Below are 22367 nucleotides of genomic sequence, written 5' to 3' on the forward strand. Positions count from 1 at the left end.
CCCTTTGCATTCAGAACCTCGGCCGGATGTCAGCCTGGTCTGACCCTCTTCTCAAAGCCTGTGCTAGGGTGTTTTGGACCCTGGTTGAATTCTCAGGGCACCTGTCACCCAGTCCCCCCTCCCCCCAACCAGCCCACTCACCGTCACCACTTCCCAGCCCCACTCCCTGTAGATGGGGTCGTGGGTCTGTCGCCACAGGTACATGTAACTCTCCACCACCTCAGGCCGCAGGATATAGTAGCTCTCGCTCAGCTGTGTGGCCACTGCCTCTCTGCCGGAGTTAAACCAGAAGGCCTCGGGCCCCAGTTTGGTATCTGTGGGGATGACCAACCAGAGGGTCTAGGTCAGACCTCCCACCTCCTACTTTTCAGGACCTGGCTGCCCCAGGAGAGAGCTCAGTGGCCTGGAAGCAGTGGCAGGGGGAGGGCTGGCGATGGACTGATACCGGCTGGGCCCTGCCTATACCGCCAGCCAGAGCTGAGCCTGGCAAACGCACAGCTTCCCTCTTGGCCTAGGTTGGCCACAGCAAGACCCTTGAGGCCTCGAACATTTTGCAGTTTTAGAATCTGAGAGTCCAAATGAACTATCCAGCAGTCGGGGGGGACAAAGGTTTGGGCGATGTTCCCCAGCTGTGTGTTTTGAGATGTTAGCTCTGCAAGATGTGAACCGGAGCTCAGCCAAGAAAGGATTTCAGGTTTAAATACATTTAAGGAACAGTGGGTCAGATAAAGTGAAAGAGTCTCCCGTCTGCAGGACTTATCAGATCCTTTAACATGCTGATATGCAGTGATGCTTCTCCACACACCCCTTTCTTAGGGCACCTCTATTTCACACCTCCCAGAAGCTTCCAGAGCCGACAGGCTGGGATAATGTCGAGGTGGAGACGGGGAGGGGGGGGGGCGGGGGGGGGGTACTGCCCAGAGGCACATACTCAGGCAGAGGCAGCTAGATAAAGAGGGCCTGATGAGTTCTGAGTTTCATTTTGTTATCATTGTTTGGCTTGTTTGTTTTTGGACAATTTGGTGCTGTCCCTGTTTTCTGGAGGACCATAATTATAACCACAACTACAGTCACCACCTATGATTTCAAGGGCTGTGCTGGGTGCTTTCCATACATTATTTCAATCCTTAAAACATGGTTTTCTTTGCTAAGGTAGATGTTATTGTCCCTCTCCCAGGCACATGGAAACTGAGGGTCAGAGAGGCTAAGTAATTTGTCCAAGGTAACACAGCGAGCTGTGACTGAGCTGGGATGTGACCCTCGATCTGTCTGATGCCCTTTCCCTGGACTGTGCTCTCTCTCTTTTCCTCCTGGGTCTGAGACTCTAGGCCTCCTTCCTTTAACACCTGTACATCACATCTGGGTCAGCGGAGTGCCCCGCTCTGGTCCTCAGGTGTCCCCTTCCTTCTTCCCATTGGGTCAGGACCCTGAGAGGCCCTGGGTTGTTTTTCCTCAAGAGACGACTGGAGCTTTGCAGGACATCCTACTCCCATGGAAGGCTTCACGGAAACGGGACCCCCCAGACCCTGGCCCCTTCAATTGCTCAAATGCTACAGCTGCTCTTGACCATCAGCAAACAGTCATTCTGCCAAGCGGCTAATGGGGTGAGGGCAGGAGCGACCGCCGTGGTCGTCCGTGGACAAGCGGGCTGGCTGGAACAGCATGCTCTATTAAGTGCGTGTCTTTTATGGTCTGGGCTGATTGTCCCAGACAAACAGCGAGCTTTTTATTATTCCTGAGATTTCCCGTTTGTTTATGGTCCTGGCTCTCTGAATGAAATTGCAGACCTGTTGTAAGGACCCACTGCAAATCACTGGCTTCATGAAAACAGCTCCCGGAGATCTGGACTCAACTGGAGGGGTCAAGGACACGTGTCAGGCTAATAAACTCCTCCGTGCTGTGGCTGAAGGCGGCTGGCAATGTGCTCTCTATGGGACCCTCTATCTCACCCTGGGAGACCTGTGTTATTGTTTCCATTGAGCAGGTAGGAAAATAGAGGCCACCCAGCTGGTGAGTGGCAGAGCAGCACTTGAGCCACGAATACTCATGGCAAATCTTAGGTCCTCTCCTCCAACCAAGCCTGGGATTAAGTTCAGAGCAGTGGGTACCTCTCAGGGCCCTGGAGGAGGGATTTTTCTGAGGGGCACTAGAGAGGCAGCACATAAGAAGGAGCTGGGCATCAGAAGACCTGGGTTCTAGCCCCGGCTTAGCTACTCACACGCAGGGTGACTTTGGTGAAGTCACTTCCCCACTTTGGGCTGACTCAGTTTCCCCATGTGTAAAACAGGGAGTTGGGTTCATGTTCTCTAAAGTGACTTCTGATTCTAGCATTTGACAGTTCTGCGTGGAGTGTTAGGGGGGGATGGTCAAGGAGCTCTCAAGCTTTCCGGTGATCTGGGAACAAAGAGGGTGATAAACAGGGTGGTGCCAGGGGCGGTAAGATCCCCTAAATGGAGGGGTGGTGGGGAGGAAAAAGAGAGGTACATTCAGGGGTAAGGGTTCAGGGAGAAGGAATTCTCTAGGCTCAGGGAGCCTGGAGGACTTTCCGCTCTGTGCCCCTGGGCCAAGTCTTCTCTGGGCCTCAGCATATCTGTGTTGTGAGGTTTGGCCATGATGTGGAACAATCCTTGGCCAGGTGCTCAATACATCACCCCTATTTTCCTTTGAAGTTCGGGTACAATCTCAGTGCACAGACAGCACGTCCCTCGTACAAATTCTATGTAACTTCCAAGGGGAAACTGTGTTCCCTTCACTCACTGTCGCTCCGCTGGCTTGTCTAGTTCTTCCTCGTGTCTAGCCTCAGTCTCTCCTGCTGCCCTTCCCCTCGCACGGTTACCTGAGCGGGCGTACGATTCGTGGCACGTCTTGGTGATCTGGGCTGCGAGCTCTCGGTAGCGGGCCCTCTTTTCTTCCTTGGCATCCTCAGCGCCGAGGGCGATCATGCCCCCGGAGAAACAGGCCAGGTGCCCCATCTTGTGGTCCAGAATCCCCCCTCGCCACTCGGCAATGTAGGTCAGCCCCCCAGGAGAGACATTCAGCAGGTGGGTCTCTATTGCCTGGGAGCAAGGTGGGAGTTGGGCAGGGGGAAGGGGCATGGGGGGCGGGACAGAGAAGGGAGGGGGAGAGGACGGAAAATGAACATTTTGCAGACAGCAGTGAACGCAGCTCTGCTGGGCCCTCCATCCCAGGCAAAGGAGGCCCTTGACCTTGGCTGGTGGTGGTCTCTGATGGGGCCAGTGGCACCTTCTGCCACTCGCCTGGCTGAAGCCTGGTGCCTGCGGGGGGCTTGCACACGAGGCAGCTCCCTAGGGTGAGTCTCTCATTTAGACTTAAAAAAAAAATTACTTTTAGGTGATCTCTGCATCCAACGTGGGGCTTGAACTCATGACCCCGAGATCAAGAGTTGCATGTTCTACCGACCGAGCCAGCCAGGTGCCCCTCTTATGTAGACTTTTCAATCTTCTGTGCACAAAGATCTTTTAAAAAATCTTTAAAAATTCTTGGGGCGCCTGGGTGGCTCAGTCGGCTAGGCGTCCAACTTCGGCTCAGGTCATGATCTCCCAGTTCGTGAGTTCGAGCCCCGCGTCTGGCTCTGGGCTGATGGCTCGGAGCCTGGAGCCTGCTTCAAATTCTATGTCTCCCTCTCTCTCTGCTCCTCCCCTGCTCACGCTTGGTCTCTCTCTCCTTCAAAAATAAATAAAAAAATATTAAAAAAAAAATTCTTATCCATCCTCCACTGTATTCTCTCTTAGGGAGTCTTAACCTAAAGCCCAGTTGGCCTGTAGGTGGGCTCCAGGGGGTCCAGAAGGCCCGTCAAATTGTGTATGACACTTTTGTGTATGTGCATTTTCATGGGAAGAGGGTCTAGATATTTTATCTGAGTCTTAAAAAGGACCCACAGAAAGTTAAGAACTTCTCTCTACAAGCCCTTATCACGCACCTTCTCATTTAATGCCCACGACGAGCCAGGCACATGGCTGCAGTGCCCTCTACAGACAAAGGGGTTGAGTGGCTTGTCCCAGGTCCCAGCCACGCTGGGACTGACCTCCGTCAGTTCCAAGCTGTGTGACACTGGGCAGGTTCTAAGTGCTCTCCTACTGCCTCGATCTCCGAGTGTATGAAATGGGGAGATGACCATAAACCACCTTATAGGGTTGTGAGGACCGGGTGACATGTGTGTGCAGCCCTCAGCATACTTCCTGGCGCAGTGAGAGTCCTCAGTGCCCGTGGGCTGTTCCAGCTCCTCTCCAGCCCGCCCCCCCCCCCCCAGCCTCTTTTCATTCCCACCCTCTCCTCCCATCCAGTATTCGAGTGTATTCCGTGAGCGCCTCCTTGGGGCCAGCAGCAGTTCGGGCAGGGTATATAGCCCCTGAAGACACGCAGCCTGGGCCCTGCCTGGGGGCGGGGCTCACCTGCTAGTCAGAGACTTCCCCACAAAATCAAATACACGCACGAATTAGGATTTGTGGTCGGCATTTTACAAGAAACATGCTCCACCCCAACTGCGCCACTCCGGCTTGTCTCTGGGCATCCTCCACGATGCACTTCCCTGGAGACGGCGCCCTGGCCCAAACCCCGGCTGCCCCGGTCCGCGCTTCCCCGTCGCCTTTCTACGTGGTGCCGTCCCCACTTTGTGCATCCGTATCTGTGTGTGTGTGTGTGTCTGTGGCACGTCTGTCTCTCTCCCGGGACTCTGAGGGCTGAGTGAGAGCAGAAGCCGCCACCACCAACCTCCGGCCAGGGGCTGACATACAGAAGGCACTCCAACACCTTGGCTCTTGGATCGGTTTGTTTCTTTTCCTGCTCCTGCAAGGTCCCGGCTGGGGGGCTGGCTGCAGGACCCTCACTGAATAGCAGATGGGGAGGCTCTGATGACGTGACGTGCCCAGGGCACCTGTGCCACGTGGGGAGGAGCACTGAGGGGGGCGCCTGGGGAGCCGCTCACTACTGGGTTGGGTCTGCTCTGGGCTGGGCCCTGGCTCCTGGGTAGAGCTGGGTCCACGCGGGTGTGGAGGGGTGGCAGGCTAACCCAGGCTGTAGAAATCTGGTTCAGTTACCCACTGTCGACACTTGGGGGAAAACACAGACATCTGGGGGCGATCCCATGAAGCCTCAACCGCAGTGCAAAAACTGCCCCTTCCAGACTGACTCCCGTGGGTTATTTCCATTCTGGGTTAATGCCAGGCTAAGTAATTGCGGTAAAGACGAAATGACAGACCAGTCTCTCTGTGAGGACACTACTGAGACAAGCAGATAGGTGCAGAGATTAAAAATCAAGGCTTTCTAAAACCCTAAGCCAAACACGAGACAACACAGGCTGCCAACTGACTGGTTAGGCTTCAATCATAGCAGGAGACAGAGCAGAGCCGAGCGGGATACAGAGGCCTGGGTTGGAATCCCAGCTCTGCAATTTGGGAATTGGGTGATTCTGGGCAAATTTATTTCACTTTTCTGAAGACTCCTTCTCATTTGTAAACTGGGAAGAATTCCTGGGATGGCGGTGAGGTTATGCAAAGCCTCTGCTTCCTTTGGCCCTCCTGGAAGGGACCCCATCTGTACATTCCCGAGAGGGACTTCAGGCAAGCCAGGCTCCTTTGTGGTTGGCAGGAGCACTCTATCTGGAGTCAGTGTTTGCACCCTGGCTTTGACACCTGCTGCTGTGTGACCTCGGGCCTCTCTGAGCCTCAGTTTCTCGTCTGTAAAATGGGGTTAAATAAGACAAGGCAGTCAATGCACCTGCCTGGAGGAGGCCGCAGTGACAGATACTCTCCCTGTCCTTCTTTTCGCTCCTCCTCTCCTCCTGGGACCCTCCAGGGGTGTGCCCAGTCTGCGTGTCTGAATTGTCCACACCCGCCTGTGCCGGACATTGTTCTAACTTATACACTGGAAACCTACCCCGCCCCGCCCCGCCCCGCCCCCTGCCCCAGGCAGCTTTCAAGGCTGTTTCCTGGGCCTCAGCCCAGAGGTTCTGATGTACCTTGCCAGGGTGCAGCCTGAGCAATGGGATTTTATAGCTCCCCTGGTGATTTTTAACGTGTGGACAAGGTTGAGAACTACCAGAATATTCTTCAAAGCCCCAAACTTGCCAGAGGCCCAGTCTTTACCCAGGGTCAGAGATACTCCAGGCTCTTCACTAGGGATATCAAATTCAGGGAGCAAAGCCAAGTTCTCTCCTGTTCAATCAAGTGCTTTCCATAAAGCTCCCGTTTGCTTAAATAATTCATGACCATTTCTTCCCTTGAAGCCTCAACTACAGTGTGCCCTGAGGGCAGGGAACCAGGCTGTTCACTAACTTCATGTTTACCCTGCAAGGAATGACAGAAATGTAGAAAGGCCTTTCCAGGCAGCATCTCCTGTGCAGGCTGAACACAGATCCTCAGACAGGAGACACCGGCTGTGGTCCAAGCTCAGCTGGAGCTGAATCTGGGGCTGAGACTCAGACTGAGATGGGACTGCAGTCCCAGTAGCTGCTTCATGACCAAGGTCTTGGTGCTGGGGAGCTGGGCGGGGAAAACTCATCACCGAGCCCACAGTTTAAAAGGTCCATGGCTGGGGCGCCTGGGTGGCTCAGTCGGTTGAGCGCCGACTTCGGCTCAGGTCACGATCTCACGGTCCGTGAGTTCGAGCCCCGCATCGGGCCCCTGTGCTGACAGCTCAGAGCCCGGAGCCTGTTTCAATTCTGTGTCTCCCTCTCTCTGACCCTCCCCTATTCATGCTCTGTCTCTCTCTGTCTCAAAAATAAATAAACGTTAAAAAAAAAAAAAATTAAAAGGTCCATGGCTGTGGAGGCCTGTTTCAATGCACTTCCTTTACGCACTACTGTTTCTGGTCAGACTCATGCAATCAGAGGGTAGTTAGAGATCACTCATCCATCTGTCCAACTGTTCATACCTATTCATCCACTATATCCACTCACCCATCCATCCTTCCACCTGCCTATCTACCCATTCACCCACCTATCCATCCTTCCACCCACACATCCACCCATCCCTCCCTCCATCCGTCCACCCATCCTTCCACCCACCCACTGACCCACCCATTCACTCGTCTGTCCGTCCATCCATCCATCCATCCATCCATCCATCCATCCATCCATCCCTTCAGCAATCATATGTTCATTTGTTCACAAAACAGTTTTTGTGTGCTTGCTATGTACCGGGCACTGTTTTAGGAGTGAGGCAGACACAGTGAATGACTAGACAAGATCTTGGCTCCTTGATAGCTCACATTCTATTTGGGGAAGACAATGAATGAGTAAACAAATATGGGCACATGATAATTTTCAGTGCCCATGAAAGCAAAGAAGAGAGTAAGTCTGGGGTTTGTGACAGAGAGAGGTGGCAAAAGGCCAATTCCTAGTGGTATTTGAGTTGACCAATAAATGGGCCACAGCCACTTGAATGATATTCCACATAGAGACAACAGCAAATACAGAAGCCCCAAGGTGAGATTGAGTCTGGTGTGTCTGCAGGAGGCTGGGGACCACAGCTGACAGCAAAGGGGAAGGAGTTCAAGGTGACTGGTAGGTCTAAATCAGGTGGGCAAAGGTGAGGAGTCTAGTTTATTCCAAATGTGAAGGAGCCAGTTCTCCTGGCTGCTGTGTGGAGAGCCGACTTAGAAGGGCAGAAGAGCAAGAAATCTAGTTGAGGAGACATAGGACCTCAGACCAACACGGCAGCAGAGTAAATCTGACTTGCTCAACTCACTTTATGAGGAAACCGAGGCCTGGAGTCTACCCAGGGCCTTTTCCTTACTTGGGCTCAGAAGCACCTACTGATGGGCCAACGGGAGTCTATAACCTCCTTTCTAATAGCGCAGGTTAACCAACTCCCTCTTCCATCCTGAGGTGTCCCCCTCCTGGCAGTCACCACCCCAGCCTACCATCTCTTGTTCAGTTCACACCCTACAGCCAGACCAGCGGTGGTGAGGGGCCATGGGGGAAACACTGGGGCTGGCTGAGAAGATCTGGCTTTAGCTCCGGCTCGGCCAGCGCTGTGCCGTGTGCCTTTGAGCAGTGCCTTCCCCTCTCTGGGCCTTGATTTCCATCCACATAGAGAGAAGGAGCAGAACTGGATGCTCCACTGAGGGAGGCCCCCTCCCCATTTGGACACGCTAATTACATCATCTCTGCTCCACCAGGAAGAGAGCTGAGGCTCTTGCTTTGGCAGCCTCTTTTGGGGGCTCCCAGGCCACCATCTGACTATGCTGTGGGCTCTGACACATTGACTGAAGCCCACACACCACGGTTTCTGAAGCAGACTGACTGCCACTTCCTGTGAGGCCTTGGACAAATGACTTTCCCTCCTGGAGCCTGGGTTTTGCATCTGTAACACGAGGATGCTAACATGGCCCTAATTTCAAGGTGTTCGAGAAGAGTCACAAACTGGGTGTGCAAAGCAACTGGCTGGGGAGGAGACTGTCTTGTTCTTCTGGCTAGCACGCCACGGTGGGGGTGGTGGCGGTGAGCGGGCCCCCTGCACTTAGGGGCCTGTGCCAGACCCGGTGGTGAAGGACCGACCACCGGTGAAGAATCTGGCACTTGTCTTACCTCTAAGGCTTCATAGTACATATCTTTAGCCTCCACATCTGTCTTGGCCGACATCAACCAGGATTTGATCAAATATTCATAAAAACTGTCCCCGAGTCCTCCAACCGAGACGTGGTCTGTGAGGGGAAAGAGGACAGGAACATTATTTTTAAAGTATTAAAAAAAATTTTTTTTGATGTTTATTATTTTTGAGAGAGAGAGAGAGAGACAGCATGAGCAGGGGAGGGGCAGAGAGAGAGGGAGACACAGAACTGAAGCAGGCTCCAGGCTCTGAGCCGTTGGCACAGAGCCCGGCGCGGGGCTCGAACTCACGGACCGTGAGATTATGACCTGAGCCGGACGCTCAGGTCAGGACCGGACGCTCAACCGACTGAGCCACCCAGGCGCCCGAGGGAACATTATTTTTAACTGCTGAGGCCACCAGGCAGGTCTCACCGAGGGACTCATTGGGTGGCGAGTCTCACGCGCTGGCCTCTGTGGTCCCCCCCAGTGCTGGGTGCCGATGGGGAGCAAGTGTTTGATCAGCAGCCTCTGAGCCCTGAGAGAACAGGGGCAGAAAGGAAGGCACAGACTGTGACTCGAGGAACCGGGGCCACCTTGAACACGATCATGCGGCATGCAAGTGCACAGGCTCACCCGGGTATATAAATCATGTCGCTTTAGCAGACCGAGGATGGCAGGGCCTCTGGTTATTAACTGTAAATGAGTTGCATTTCTTTAAAAAGATAATCTGGTGGCAGGGAGTTCAGAGATTTTTATTACCCGGTGACAAACATGGTAATTAATGCCGGGCAGGTTCATAAAAGGCCATGGAAAGGAGGAACGGGAGCCTTAATTTAGTCACAGTACAGAACCACTTGGAAAAACCAAGCTTAAATGGAGCAGGTTAGGATAAATGGAGTTTCCAAGGAGCAGGGGGAGGGAAGAATTGGGTTTTGAAGAGCCCCTCTTTGCCGTGGGTGGCATCAGCCTGGAGTTGGCCACAGAGCAGGACCGTGAGGCTGTGGCTGAATGAGGAGGGGACTCCGCTCAGGGCTGTCCCGGGAGAAAGACGGGTCAACCGTGAGCGCTTAACCCGAGCGGCAAGACATGGAAATCACTTCGCTCCCATGCTTTAAAAATTAACAACAGGGAAACAGAAAGGCATTTAATAGAGAAACAAAGAGGAAACTTCAGTTCCCTGTTAAGATTCATTTAAGCAGAAAAAGGGAGGAAGGAAAATAGGGGGGACAGATTCAGGCAGGAAAGGGGCGATGGGGAAGTTATTTCCAGCTCCTCTGGACAAAGCAGGGATAGGAAGACAGAAGGGAGGGGAAGTGGGGGGCGGGGAGAGAAAAGGAAGCAGAAAATCTGTCAAAAGGTACCATTTCTCCAGGGTCTACTGGGGGCCAGGAACTTTACTGTATTGTCTGTAACAACCTCCCAAGAAGCCTGTAGGTAAGCGTTGTCAACCCCTTTCCCAGATGGGAAAACTGTGAGTGGGCCTACATAGTGACTCCAAGGCCACCAAGGTGGCAGAGCCCTCACTTTCTGCAGCCTGACAGTCAACCAGAGGATGAAAATAAAGGTGCCTGGAGTCAGAAAGGACAGCGTGGAGAGAGAGGGACCAAAAGTCAGAGGGTAAACACAGGTGGGGACCAGGCAAGTGGGCTGAGAGGCGAACCCACAGCGAACCAGCCCTTCTGGCTCCTTCCGGCCCCATAAACAAATCATGGCCCAGCAGGGGCTCAGCAAAAACTGGACCGGATCAGAGAAATCCTGTGCCTTGGGGAGCCTCGGGAGGGATGAGTGTGGGCTGAACCTTGCTCTGTGAAGGGGGACTCAGCAGCACACCCCCCCATCCCCCACTGCTACATGGAGGACGCGGCTCGGGACGCAGCACAAAGGGAGGTGTGGGGCATGCCAGGCCCGGCATGTCCATGGCGTGTCCATGGCTGGAGCAGGTCCGTGCCGAGCAGGGGGCTGAGGAAGGCCGGAAGTTAAATCGGGTCAGCCTCCACTCAGGGCCCTCCCACAACTCACAGCCCACAGAAGAGGCACACGGGCACACAGCCGAGGGCACTGTCACTGCCAGGCTCACCTGGGCCTGCTTCCTGTCACCGTTTTCTCCACCGCCCCAGACACTCCTAGCCCCTTGCCTCCCCACGCTCGCTCTCACCTGTGGTGACCCCTCTGCCAGAAACACCCTTCCCCCCCTTGCCCAGCTAACCCTTCCTCCCTGCTACACCCCAGCTCGGGCATCCCCTCCTCAGAAAGGCTTTTCTGTGTCCTCATAAACCTGCTCACAGTCCTTCCCTGCAGGGTGACCATGAGAAGTGAGATAACCCACATGCAAATCCGGCCCTCACGTGGCAAGCACTCAGTGGTAGCAGGTCCTACTCTTTACTGGGGGTGTCCTTGCCGCTGGCTGCCCCCAAAGCTGTGGTGTAAGTATCTGCTTATGGGTCCACCTCCCCCACCAGGCTGTGGGCTCTTTATGGGGAGGAACCGCATATGATTCTCATTTTATGCCCAGCGCCTGTATGGCACCCAGTGGATGTCCAGGAAGTCCTGAACGAAAGGAAATAAGGTAGGTTTGAGCTGTGTTGGGAAGGGTTTCGAACGCCAAGCCAAAGAGTTTGGACTTCATCATGCGATTGCAGCGTGTGTATGACGCGGTCGAGGGCGTCTTCTGGCAGGTACGTGCAGGAGACGGGAGCCAGGCCGCCAGGAGTGCCATGGGAGTTTGGGACAGGACACCCTCTTGGGGATATGCGCAGAGCTTCTCAGGGGCCTCTACCAACGTGAACAATTGTCATTTGGCACACAGAGAGCCCAGGGGTGGGAATCAGAAGGCGAAGATCTGCCATTAGCTCAGGGCAAGCCATCTTCCCCGCTGGGCCTCAATCTTTTGATCAATAAAATACAGAACAGGAGCATGAGTTGGTGTGCATGAGCCTGAACAGAGATGAGCTTTGCTGCTTCCTGATCGTGTCATCACACTTGGCAGCGGGAGGCCGCCACCCTACACTGGCTCTCAGGAAAGTACCGTGAACCTGGGGGAGGCTGCCAAACTGGGGCCAGTGGGCAGCTCACACTACGCACCCACTGGGGAGAATCTAGATTTGCCACACCTTCTCATCGAGGAAGGTGTGGGATTCAGGCAGTGGACCAGACAAGCCACTCCGGGGGCCAAGCTGAAGGGCGGGCAGCTCTCTGAGCTCTGAGTGGCTCTGTGAGGCTCGGTCTCATCTGTGCTTGGTACCAGCAGGAGGCTGGTGAACTGGTCTTGGCTGTGAAGTCCCAGTGGCAGGAGGGTCTTGGCCTCCCCTGTTACCCTGCAGCTCAGTTTCCAGCGGGAGCAGCGGGGGCCTGGGACCCGGACGCAGACCTAACTCCTTCTCTCCAAGCTGCAATTGCTGTGGTTGCAAACACGCTTTGAATCCAGAGGATTCAAGGAAGGAAAAGAATGCGAACACACTTAGCTTATGAAAGTTGGGAATGTTCTCATCTGTTGGGAAAATACACAATTACCAAAAAGTCTCAGCAAAAACCACAGAAAACCTGAGATGAGTCCAGGTGCCAAGCCCATGGGAGGAGGAAGGCAGGCCCCCGGGTGAGCAGGGCTTGATAGCCTTCCCTCTGTTCTCTAGCAGGCCTCAGATTCATACTTTATTCTATTAATTTTTTTCATGTTTATTTATTTTTGAGAGACGGAGCATGAGCAGGGGAGGGGCAGAGAGAGAGACAGAATCTGAAGCAGGCTCCAGGCTCTGAGCTGTCGGCACAGAGCCTGACGCGGGGCTCGAACTCATGAACTGCAAGATCATGACCTGAGCCAAAGTCGGACGCTTAACCGACTGAGCCACCCAGGCGCCCCTGATTCATATTTTATTAATATGAAACCATTTTCCGTATGTGACCGACTTTGCTCAGTCTTGTGACCCCTGGCGCAGCCTGAAAAGAAAGTTATGTTTCTCAGCGGGGTGGGTGGGGGGCTCCCTGTAATTTACCAAGGTAGCTGTTGGGACTGGGAAGCCACGCCCCTCTCCCTCTCTTTATGGCTTTTGCTGGAGCGGCTAAGGCCAGCAGGGGGGCAGTTTATCTCTTTACCCAGTCGGGCCTTGCAATTAAAAGCAGTAACAGTTATTGAACTGTCTCTTCCCGTGGCCATAATCTGTAATTCAAACCTTCATTTTCTCCCTGCACTTTTGGATTTGGCGGTGTGTTTTGGTTAAAAATACTTTGCATTTCTGTAAGTGGTTTTTGCAGGAGGCCACTTGGGAGTGAGGTCATCATCAGGGAAAATTCCTGGGTCAAATTTTCTGGGCCTTCTGGACCTGTAATCACAGAGACTCAGGGGTGGAAGAACGATGCCTCTGCAGCTTTTCCGTGGTGTCCCCGCCGGCTGGCCAGCCCTCCGGGCCCTGACTGTATACTTTTACTGATGGGTATTCATCATCTTTTAGAACAGCACATATCATCTTTGGAAGATGAACTGAAATCTGTTTCCTGCCCCTTCTGACCGTTACTCCCACACCCCTCCATGGTGCACAAAGAACATAACTCTAGGTCTCCTCCCATGTGTAGGAGAGGAAACCAAGGCTCAGAGAGATAAAGTGAATTCCCCACAGCCGTGCAGTAATTAGACTCATATCTACTTTGCCCCTGAGCCCTTGCTGATGTCATAACAACTGGAGCTGGAGGCAGGGAAAGGGAAACGGGTCTTTGAGCAGAAATGGTGGAGGTGAGGGTCGGGGTGCTCTGGGAAGCCCCTAGAAGCAGGGCCCAAGGAACCTGCCGCCACCGATTCGTGCTATGACCTCATAATCAAGTCCTCTTGACAAGGGAACAATCCCAGGGTCCTGGGAGACTTTTCAACACTCTCCAGCCCGCACATCCCCCCCCCCCCACACCCCATTCCGTTTCAGTGGGTGGAGCTGGGGGTTGAAAATGAGGCTCCGTGGGCGACCCACACGTGTCTGGTTGAGGAATAAGCCTCTGAGTAGAGAACAGCAGGAAATCCCAGGACCAATTCTTGTAGGTGTAAGACACAGAGGTGAATTCATGATCTTTGTACTGCTGTATAGTTAGTCCACTTAAGAATTAAAAAAAAAAAAAAAAGATTAGAGTTGGAGGTGGGGCACCAGATCAAAGGGGCTGGGAGAGGATGTATGGTCTTTCTTGGGGCCACTTCTGGAGTAGATGGGCCTACGTGGAACACTCCCACAAGTTTGGGGGATGACGGGGGAGGCTTCAGCAGCATCCTGAGAGACGGAAGGCTGGAGACAGCGAGCTTGTGGGGGACGCACAGGGCAGGCCTCACTACATGGCGGCCATCACACCCCTCACAAGAGCAATGACAACAGTGAAACCTCCCCACAGTGCCTGGCAGGACAGGTCGTGTCTGGGAGCACAGAGCAAAAGCCTTGCTGGCATTCGGCTCTGATGAATGTGTCCCTCATCACTCGGCCCAGGTGCCTTGCACCGGATGCTGGCGGCAATCAGTTGAAGGCGGCGTGTGCGTCGTGGGGGGGGGGAGGGGGGGCGGGGGGCGGGTAGTGGCCTCTCTGTACTCACGTTGCATCCAGTTTCCGCTCACTGGGCTGAGGAAGTTGGGGTAGAGGCCGAAGGGCTTGTCAATCTTCCTGAGGACCTTCCGGATGTTCCTGACCTGCCAAGATACAAACGCCAGACGCCCCTTCACTTTCTGGAAGGAGCCAGTGACTTTCAGCCGATGAGGACGGAGACAGCTTGTTTGGATCCACAGAGGAAACCACTCCGAGGAGGCAGGAGGGAGAGCTTCGTAACCAACAGCAGGCCGCGGCCCGGAGGTGGCAAGATGGGGCATGGCAGGAGATGGCCACTGTGGGGCCTGGCCGCTGCCTCTGCACGGACCACTCTGCCTGGGGCCCTGCTAGGCCCTCACGCCCCCCTCACTTCGCCCCTTCCTCACTGTGCACCACTCCGGGGGATGGGCCTTTTCTGAAGGGGGGGGGTGGTTCCTATAAGTGATAGCAGCTCATGTGTAACTGCTAGTAGGTAAAACTGCCTTTTTCGTGGGTCAGAAATGGTCAGACACTGGCTCTTTCATATGGTTCAGCCTAGGAATATGTTATTTTCTCTGACACCACAGGAACCATTCCAGAGGAAGGGCCTGGGCCCCTCAACACCCCCCTGCCCTAAGAGGCATCTCAGGGTTTTCACGACAACACTGCAACAGCTGGTAACATTTCTCAGTCCTTCTGAGCCAGGCCCATTATAAACACATTACCTCCAACCCTGAGAATAACCTTTGTGGTATTATCTCTGTTTAACAGATGACAAACCTGGGCCTCAGAGTTTCGGCGACTTGCCCGTGGCCACTCAGCTCATCAAGTGGCAGAGCCGGGACACGAGTCACGTCTTGGCTGACCACACAGAGTCGCCCCTGTGTCCAACACGGATCAGGGCAGGGACCGTGCAGCGCGTGTAGCAGAAGCTGCCCCAGCTGGAGTGAGAAGAGGCGCGATTTGCCACCTTCGGGGCTACAAAGGGCGAGAAGCAGGAAGGCTTCATCCATCCCTTGGGGTCTGCTCTCTGGCAGCACAGGAAATCCTTCCAGCACAGAATCCAGCAGAACAGAAAGGCCCTCAGGGACGGTACTATATCATGCTCACAGATTTATCTATAAGACGAGGAGCGGGGAGAGCAGCAGCCTTTTAGCTGTCAGACCTTTCTTTCCAGGGGACAGCACTTTGCTCTACCACATGAGATTTCATATCCATTTATGTTAGCGGAGTCCATTATGGGGGACAGGGATGTGCTTGTACCTGAGTTATTCTCGACTGTCCTGGTGGTGAGCAGTGAAGCAGGCTAAATTAGCTCCCCTGGAGGGTGCGGGTGCTTCTAGAATTTGGGCCAATTTGTTGACTGCCAATAATCGCCTCTGTGGGAGGCATGATTGGGGGATGAAAATAGCCAGAGAATGTAAATGTAGAGAGAGACAGAGAGACAAGCAGATGGACTTGAGGGGGGAAAGCCTGAAGCCTGCTATACTAATCTGGTCTTGAAAGAACGTGGGCTTCAGAGTCAGGAAGTCCTGGGCTTGAATCCTGGCTTTCTCAGTTACCAGCTGGATGACCCAGGACAAGTGACTTAACCTCTGAGTCTCAGTTTCCTCCTCTATAAAAAGGGGACAACAAGGGGACTCACCTCAGGGTTTGGAGGGGTGATTAGGGATACTATAAGGCACCCAGCACATAGTAGGTGCTCAGGCAGTGGTAGCTAGTGTGTCCAGACTAGCCAGGGACTAGAGTGAGCTCCCTGTCCCTCTCCATCGTAAGCCAGTCACAACCTTCCCGGAGGAATTTGGCTCCATGGCAAAGGAAACACGGAGGCTGGGGGAGGCAGGGCTTGGAGGTAGGGAAAAAAGGATAGGAAAATAAGACTGATCAGGAAGTGGGATTCAACTTACTCCATGAACTTTCAAGGTGGGGTCCCAGGGTGGCAGAGTCCTCCAAATACAAGGGAAAAGCTTCTGAGGTGCAGGTCTGACATGACAGGCCATTTAAGGGGGACGGGTAGTGAGCCCCAACACAGAGGAAGTGATCAAGGGGCTGAAAAGCTCTTGAGCTCCCCAAGAATGCTCAGAGGGATTCCCACACTGAATAAGGGCTTCTCCTACACCTGGCATCAAAAGACACATGGGTGCTTATGGAAAATGCAGATTCCCGGGCCTGGGGGGAATCCCAGAGATGTGTTTCCTCACAGGAGTGCAGGGTGATGCTCTGAGGCTGGATGGTGGACTCGAGACTGGGAGCCACTGGGCGGGGGCGTGAATCTTTGCTCTCCCCGCGCTCCTAGAACTCCAAGAGGCTAATATGCAGAGCAGGGAAGGCTTTGGGGGTGGGGGCCTCCAAAGGGTTCTCCTTGGAGGCGGGGCCTCATCTCCCTGGGCGGGACTCAGGAAGGGACAATTGCCTTGGGGCCCGACCGCCACCTGAGGGTGGTATGTATACACTTGCCCTCCTCCGGTTTGGGGTCAGACCCGGCGAGACACCTGCAGGTGGTGGGACTGCCACGGGCTGTAACGTGGAGGAACTGCGTCTTCCGGAGGGCTTCGCAGAGGGGCAGGAGCGGACAGCTGTCAGACTGGATGACAGCCTGGATGCTATAGCTCTCAGCACCCCCGTGGCCTCAGCCAGCCTGGCACCAGCGAGGGAGAACAGACGTGTGCCTCAGCTGCGGAGTGAGACCGCTTTGCCAGCCTGCTGACAGCACGAGCTAGGCGGGCATCTGGAAGGGAAAGGCAGGCAGATCTCACACGAAAAAGTTAACTGTCTCTGGAAAGGGGACTTTCGCAGCCGGTGGCCAATTCCTGCCAAGGCAAGCTGGTGCCTGGATTTCCGTTGCCGAACTTTCTCTGGGTCCGACGGCACCAGTGAAAACCTTCCGGCAGCCTCACCTCTTCCCTGCCCTGGCAGGGCCCTGATTACTCCCTGTGCTCACCTTCCGTGCCACCTGGCTTTGGGCACACGCACGGCTTCCACGAGCAGCCACGGGCCGTCTCGGCGGTGGCTGGACGCCTTCCAGGTCCCCACCGGCCACCCTGCTCATCGCTGACCCACTTTCCTGTGGCGCTCCCGGTATGGAGAACAGGGAGGAGCTGGGAGAAGACTTGCCTTTTCTGCGAACACCTGGTTGCCAGAGAGCTCGGTGAGGTGTAAGAACTCCAAGTGCAAGGACCCGAACTCCGCCAGGATGCTGCTGCTCCCTGCCATGGCCCAGCCCCAGCTCCTGTTGGAGCTGCTGTGAAAAGACAGAAGCACCTGTCACCCCACTGTCTGTGAGGCTGGCTCCCATGCTGGGAGTGACAGGGATTGCTTAGTGGGGGATCCATCGATCACCCACTAGCGTCAGGCCATCTGCTCTCGGATGCTCCTCCCCGGGGGTCAGTATTGCCATTGGCCCCATTTTGTGGATGAGGACACTGAGGCCAGCGAACTGACTTGCTGCAGGTGATTTGAAGCCAGACCCGTCTGCCTGCACGACTCTTTGTTTCCATCGTCAAGCAGCCCCTGTGAGGCCTCTGGGCCCAAAGACGGCAGCAGAGCTGTCTCGGTGGCCAAGACCTGGCCCCCAAGTCATGCCCAATTTACAGGTGAGATCGATCACAAAGACCCCACAGAACACGTTCTGTCCTCTGAAGGCAAGCCAACTGCTTCACAGTCAGTGGGGCTGCCTGTGGAGAGTACATGGCTGTGGCTGGGTCACAATGGGGGCAGATGAAAAGCAGGAGCCCCTCCTGGCCCTTTCCCCCTCTCTCCCCACACCGTCAGTGCTGCCCAAGGGCACACAATGGCTCCTGCCTGGAATTCTGTGGAACCCATGCCCATCAGGCAGGTGTCTCTGGCATGCCCACACGCCTCGAGCTGCTGGATCCCGAGGTTAGGAACAAAAGAAACAGGGGCTCTCGGAGCAAAGGTTTCCTCGGCTGTTGATCAGGCATGTCTCACAAACATCTTAGAGAGATCCTAGCCTGGCCCCGTGACCTCGCTGGAGAAGGCTGTCGACTAACCGTTTCCAGGACCTGGGTGCTGCTAAGGAGGAACCGTGCAGAGTCTCAGGTAACCCTCCCATCTGCCCCTTTCACAGATGAGGACAACAAGGCCTGGGATGGTGATGTCACCCATTCTCGATCACAGTTAGGTGGAGCACCCGGGGCCCAAGGCTGGCCTGACGACAGAGCTTGTCCTAACCATCGTGTGGGCTGCCTCTCTTTAAATTATATGATAATAAGTAAGGCTGCTGCCTTTCCAGGTGCTTTCACTTAAATCTCCCTGGCGCCTATAGCCAGGGGGCCAGGGTCAAGTTTGTTAGCTGAGCGGCTTTGGGCAAATCATCCCCTCCTTATGCACCTTAGTTCCTGCATCATCAAGCTGGGCAAGAGTAATTGGTCCCGGTCTCTGTTCCTAGGTCTTTTGTGGGGTGAAGAGGGAGGAGAAAAGTGTAGGGTGGGAGTGGCCTTGGGCAAGCTGCTGCTTCTCCCTGTGCCTCAGTTTCCTCATAATGTATCATGATGATCTTTCCTGTGGGACAGAGCAGCGTGGAGTGAGTGCCCCCTATTTGTAGGGGCTACAAGGTACAGGCTGAGGGGGGCTGGCTCTGCCCTGGCCTCCGGAAGCCCCTCTACTTCCTTGCTGGGATAGCTGTGCCTCCCCAAGAACTGGGCTGTCTCTCTGTCTCCCCAGGACAGGACCTAGGGAGGCAGGCATGGGAGAAGATGGGTTTAGGAGATCATGGTTTGCCATCTGAGGGACACTCCTTTTCCTGGGGTGGGCTGGGGCTTTTCTGAGGCAGCCCCTCTCCTCTCTAAACTCCATTATCCAGCCTGGATATAGTTTCTGAAGTCAAATTCATCAGTCTCAACTCCCAGAAACAAATGGAGGACTCCAGTGGCCTCCATAAAGAGATGACCACTGGTCCCTTTTTCCTGTCTCCACCTCCTTGGTATTTCCCTGATTTGGAGGCAGGAGGCAGATCGGGAGGGATGGGTTGCATAGAGAGGGGAGACTCACTCTCGGATAATAAATAAAACAGCTTCTGTTTATTGAGCCACTAAAGATACCGGGCCCTGGGTCAGGTTGTTTGCATCTTGACTTCATTTAAACCCCACAAGGTAAAATACCATTATTCCCAATATGCAAAGAGGAAACTGAGGCTCAGAGAGGGAAGTAAGTTACTGGAAGGTTGGAGCCGGGAGGTGGTGGAGGCGGGATTCAGACTGGGCTCTGCACATCCCCTAATGGTCTCCCACCCAGATGACCCCACATCGACCCAGAGGGAAGAGGAAAGTGTCCCTTTTCTGTCCCTTTTCCTTCAGGCTAAGTGAGACTTCTCTTTCCAGCTTTCTTAGTGGGAGCCGTGGGTACCCACAGAGGGATTCTTGAATAATGGATGTTTCCTGCCCTCGCAGAGAAATTCAAGGTCAAAAAAGCCTCCAGTCACCCCCCCTGTCTTTTGTTCTCATTTGCCTTCACATGAGCCTCTCCTTCCTCTCCCCTCCCTCCCAACAATTACCCTCCCCAGTGGGCTTCCTGCAGCGGAACCAGCCTGGCAGACAGGCACACAAGTGCCGGGCAGAGGCGGGCAGTGGGCGGTCGCCTTCCCTCTCCCCTGCCTGCCTTCAATGCCGGATCCCTCAGCACCCGGCCAGAGACTTTGGGCTGGTCGGTTGATCTCTCTAGACCTCAGTTTCCTCATCTGTTAAATGACAGTACCCACACCTCAGAGAGTTATTGTGAGTTATAAATTAGGCATGTAATTGGCGTCATTTTTAACATTATGCAATTATGCACATATAAATTATGTGTTTGTAGTTTATTAAAATTATTGCTCGTTTGAGCGATTGAGTTCCTGATGGGTGCCAGGCAGCTCTAGCACCTTATCTTATCTTCAGAGCCAACCTCAGAGGTAGATCCTGCGATTCTTATTTCAGACTCAGAGAGGGGGAGACACTTCTCCAAGGTCACAGAGTAAGTGACAGAAATGGTAGCGTTGAATCCGAACCCAAATCCAAATCCTAGCTACCGTGTGCCCCAGCTGCATGTATTCTGGGCAGCATCCAGAGACCAGAAGGCATGTGGATCAGCCCTGCGAGGCCACGGGCTCACGGAAGGTCTGCCCTCTGCCCCGTCCCGGTCTCTGAAGCGTGCAGGTGCGTGTGCAGCCCGTGTTCTCCCCCCTGGGGGAAGGGTTGCTCATCGATGCCCCTCCCCAGCATGGCAGAAACTCCCGCATGTCTGTGCGTGTCTGTGTGCGCGCTCATGGGTCTGGTATAATTGTTCACTTTGGAGCCAGACAGACCCGGATTCCAAGTTCACTCTACTGCTGTGTGACCTTGGGTAAGTGACCTCACCTCTCTCAGCCTCGGTTTGCTCCACTGGTGAAATGGGGTCCGTGAGGTTGAAAAGAGAGAATGCATATCACGTGTTCACACCGCGTGTAGCACACAGTGACATGCTCACTAAACACTAGCACTTATTAAGGTGTGTATGTGTGTGTGTGGCAGGGGTGTGCGAATGGAAGTGTTTGTGTGTGAGTGTAGGGAAGCTAGAGAGGGTGACAGGCGAGGTTGCGTATCTCCGCCTGTATGATTTGGGGGGGGCGGCAGTCGAGTGTGGCAGAGAGATTAGTCCCTGGACTGGCCACTGCCACTCAGAGGGTTCAGTGGTGCCCACAGGTCACAGGTCACAGCTGTCCCTGCCTCTGCCTCCCAGGCAGGAGGAGCAGTCACGCTCACTTCGGGCAGGGCCTAGTTACGCACCCCTCCTGCTGGGACCCCGTCTGGCCCTTCCTCATAGAGCTGCCCACAGCGAGCCCTGCCCGGGGCAGGGACAGCAGCGTGTGCCCCAGCTCCCACCAGCTGGCCCTCTCCAAAGCGCAAACTCAGCACCACGCGGGCCGGGGCCGTAGTCATCCCTGACATTCCCCCGGGGTGGAACAGGGATGCATTTTTAGCAACAGACTCTCTTACCCAGAAAATGAAAGGGAGGAGTTGCCAGGAAATATGCATATACATACATATGTATACAGCACTGACAGCATGCAAATAGCCTAAAACTAAATGCATTTTCTTAATCAGAAATGTCAGGATCTGTGTCGCGCATCCGGTCCCGGCTCTGAGGGACAGGGGTAAGGCAGACAGCCCTGCAGGGCTGTGGTTGCAGGGCTTGGGGGCGCGCAGTGCCACGCACAGAGGAGGGAAGGACGGCGAAGCTAAGGTCCTATCCCAGACTCAGGCAGCGAGGCCGGGGAGCTAGCCCTGGGAGAGAGAGCCGCAAAGATACTGTGTTTGTGTCTCCTCCCTGACGGCTGGCTGCGTTTCTCCAGGATCGGTGTTTGTGGGAAAGGGATCTGAGCAGAGCTCCAAGGGCCCGGCTCTGAGACATCAGCCCCGGCACTGAGGACGGGATTCGGTTGGCCCTGAGGGCCCCTCTGTGGCCTCTGCTGGGATTTATGTGATGTCACACCCCAGGAATGTTTTCCGATCAGACAGTTAAGTGAAGTGGCAAAGCAGTGCATGTGTCCCCTCTCTTTTGTGAGGCCCCAGGCAGGCGGACCAGAAGAGTGGGACCTCCCCGGGACAGAGAGGAAGCCGACATGCGACCAGAGCCCAGAGCCCCTCCCTCCGGTGAGGTGCCCTCCTTCCCTCCCGGGCAGCTGGCTGGAGCCACTGCTGGATTGAGAGTCCTGAGGTAAGACGTCACTTCAGGGGGCACCTGGGTGGCTCAGTCAGTTAACTGCCCAGCTCTTGGTTTTGGCTCAGGTCATGATCTCAGGGTTCATGAGTTCGAGCCCCACATCAGGCTCTGTGCTGATGGTGCAGAGCCTGCTTGGGAGTCTCTCTCTTTCCCTCTCTCTCTGTCCCTCCCCTGCTCTCTCTCTCTCTCAAAATAAATAAACTTAAAAAAAAAATCTTTCAGTTAAAAAAAAAGACATCACTTCAGGAGAGGGAACAGGAAGTCTGGTGAGGTGGACTTGGGGTTCTCGGAGAACCTCACGAACGGCCCCAGGGAGCTCCTGGGTGCCTCCTACAACATCTCCCAGGGGTCTGCTCCTGCAGCGCGGGGGGGCAGCATGGGTCCTGTCTGAGGGAGGGCCAGGCAGGTGTTCAGAGCAGAGCTTTCAGTCTGTAACAAAATGGGTTGGAATCTTAGCCCCAGTTACCTATTAGCTGTTAAGACTTTGGGCAAGTTACTTTTCCTCTCTGAGACTCTGTGTGAATAATGGGGTCATATAAATATCTGCCCTCAAGATAAATATCTGCCTCAAGATCCTGCCTTCAAGAAGCTCCCAG

General features: G+C 54.6%; 1 protein-coding gene across 2 annotated transcripts in view; it reads right to left on the reverse strand.

Moving 5' to 3' along the window:
- Positions 1-22367, reverse strand: part of MAN1C1 (mannosidase alpha class 1C member 1) — a 141000-nt gene that overhangs the window by 2944 nt on the left and 115689 nt on the right. Inside the window, exons 6-10 of one of the 2 annotated variants that reach the window (XM_019461853.2) lie at positions 17191-17314; positions 14108-14201; positions 8549-8664; positions 2837-3056; positions 142-314 (exon numbers count right to left, since the gene is read on the reverse strand). In XM_019461853.2, the coding sequence (XP_019317398.2) occupies positions 142-314; positions 2837-3056; positions 8549-8664; positions 14108-14201; positions 17191-17314 (727 nt within the window). Of the gene's footprint in view, positions 1-141; positions 315-2836; positions 3057-8548; positions 8665-14107; positions 14202-17190; positions 17318-22367 lie in introns of both variants that reach the window. The other variant, XM_019461852.2, reaches the window with a different exon arrangement.

The sequence above is a fragment of the Panthera pardus genome, unplaced genomic scaffold (genome assembly GCF_024362965.1).
Source record: "Panthera pardus isolate Hobbes unplaced genomic scaffold, ASM2436296v1 HiC_scaffold_11, whole genome shotgun sequence".
NCBI classification, from domain to species: Eukaryota; Metazoa; Chordata; class Mammalia; order Carnivora; family Felidae; genus Panthera; species Panthera pardus.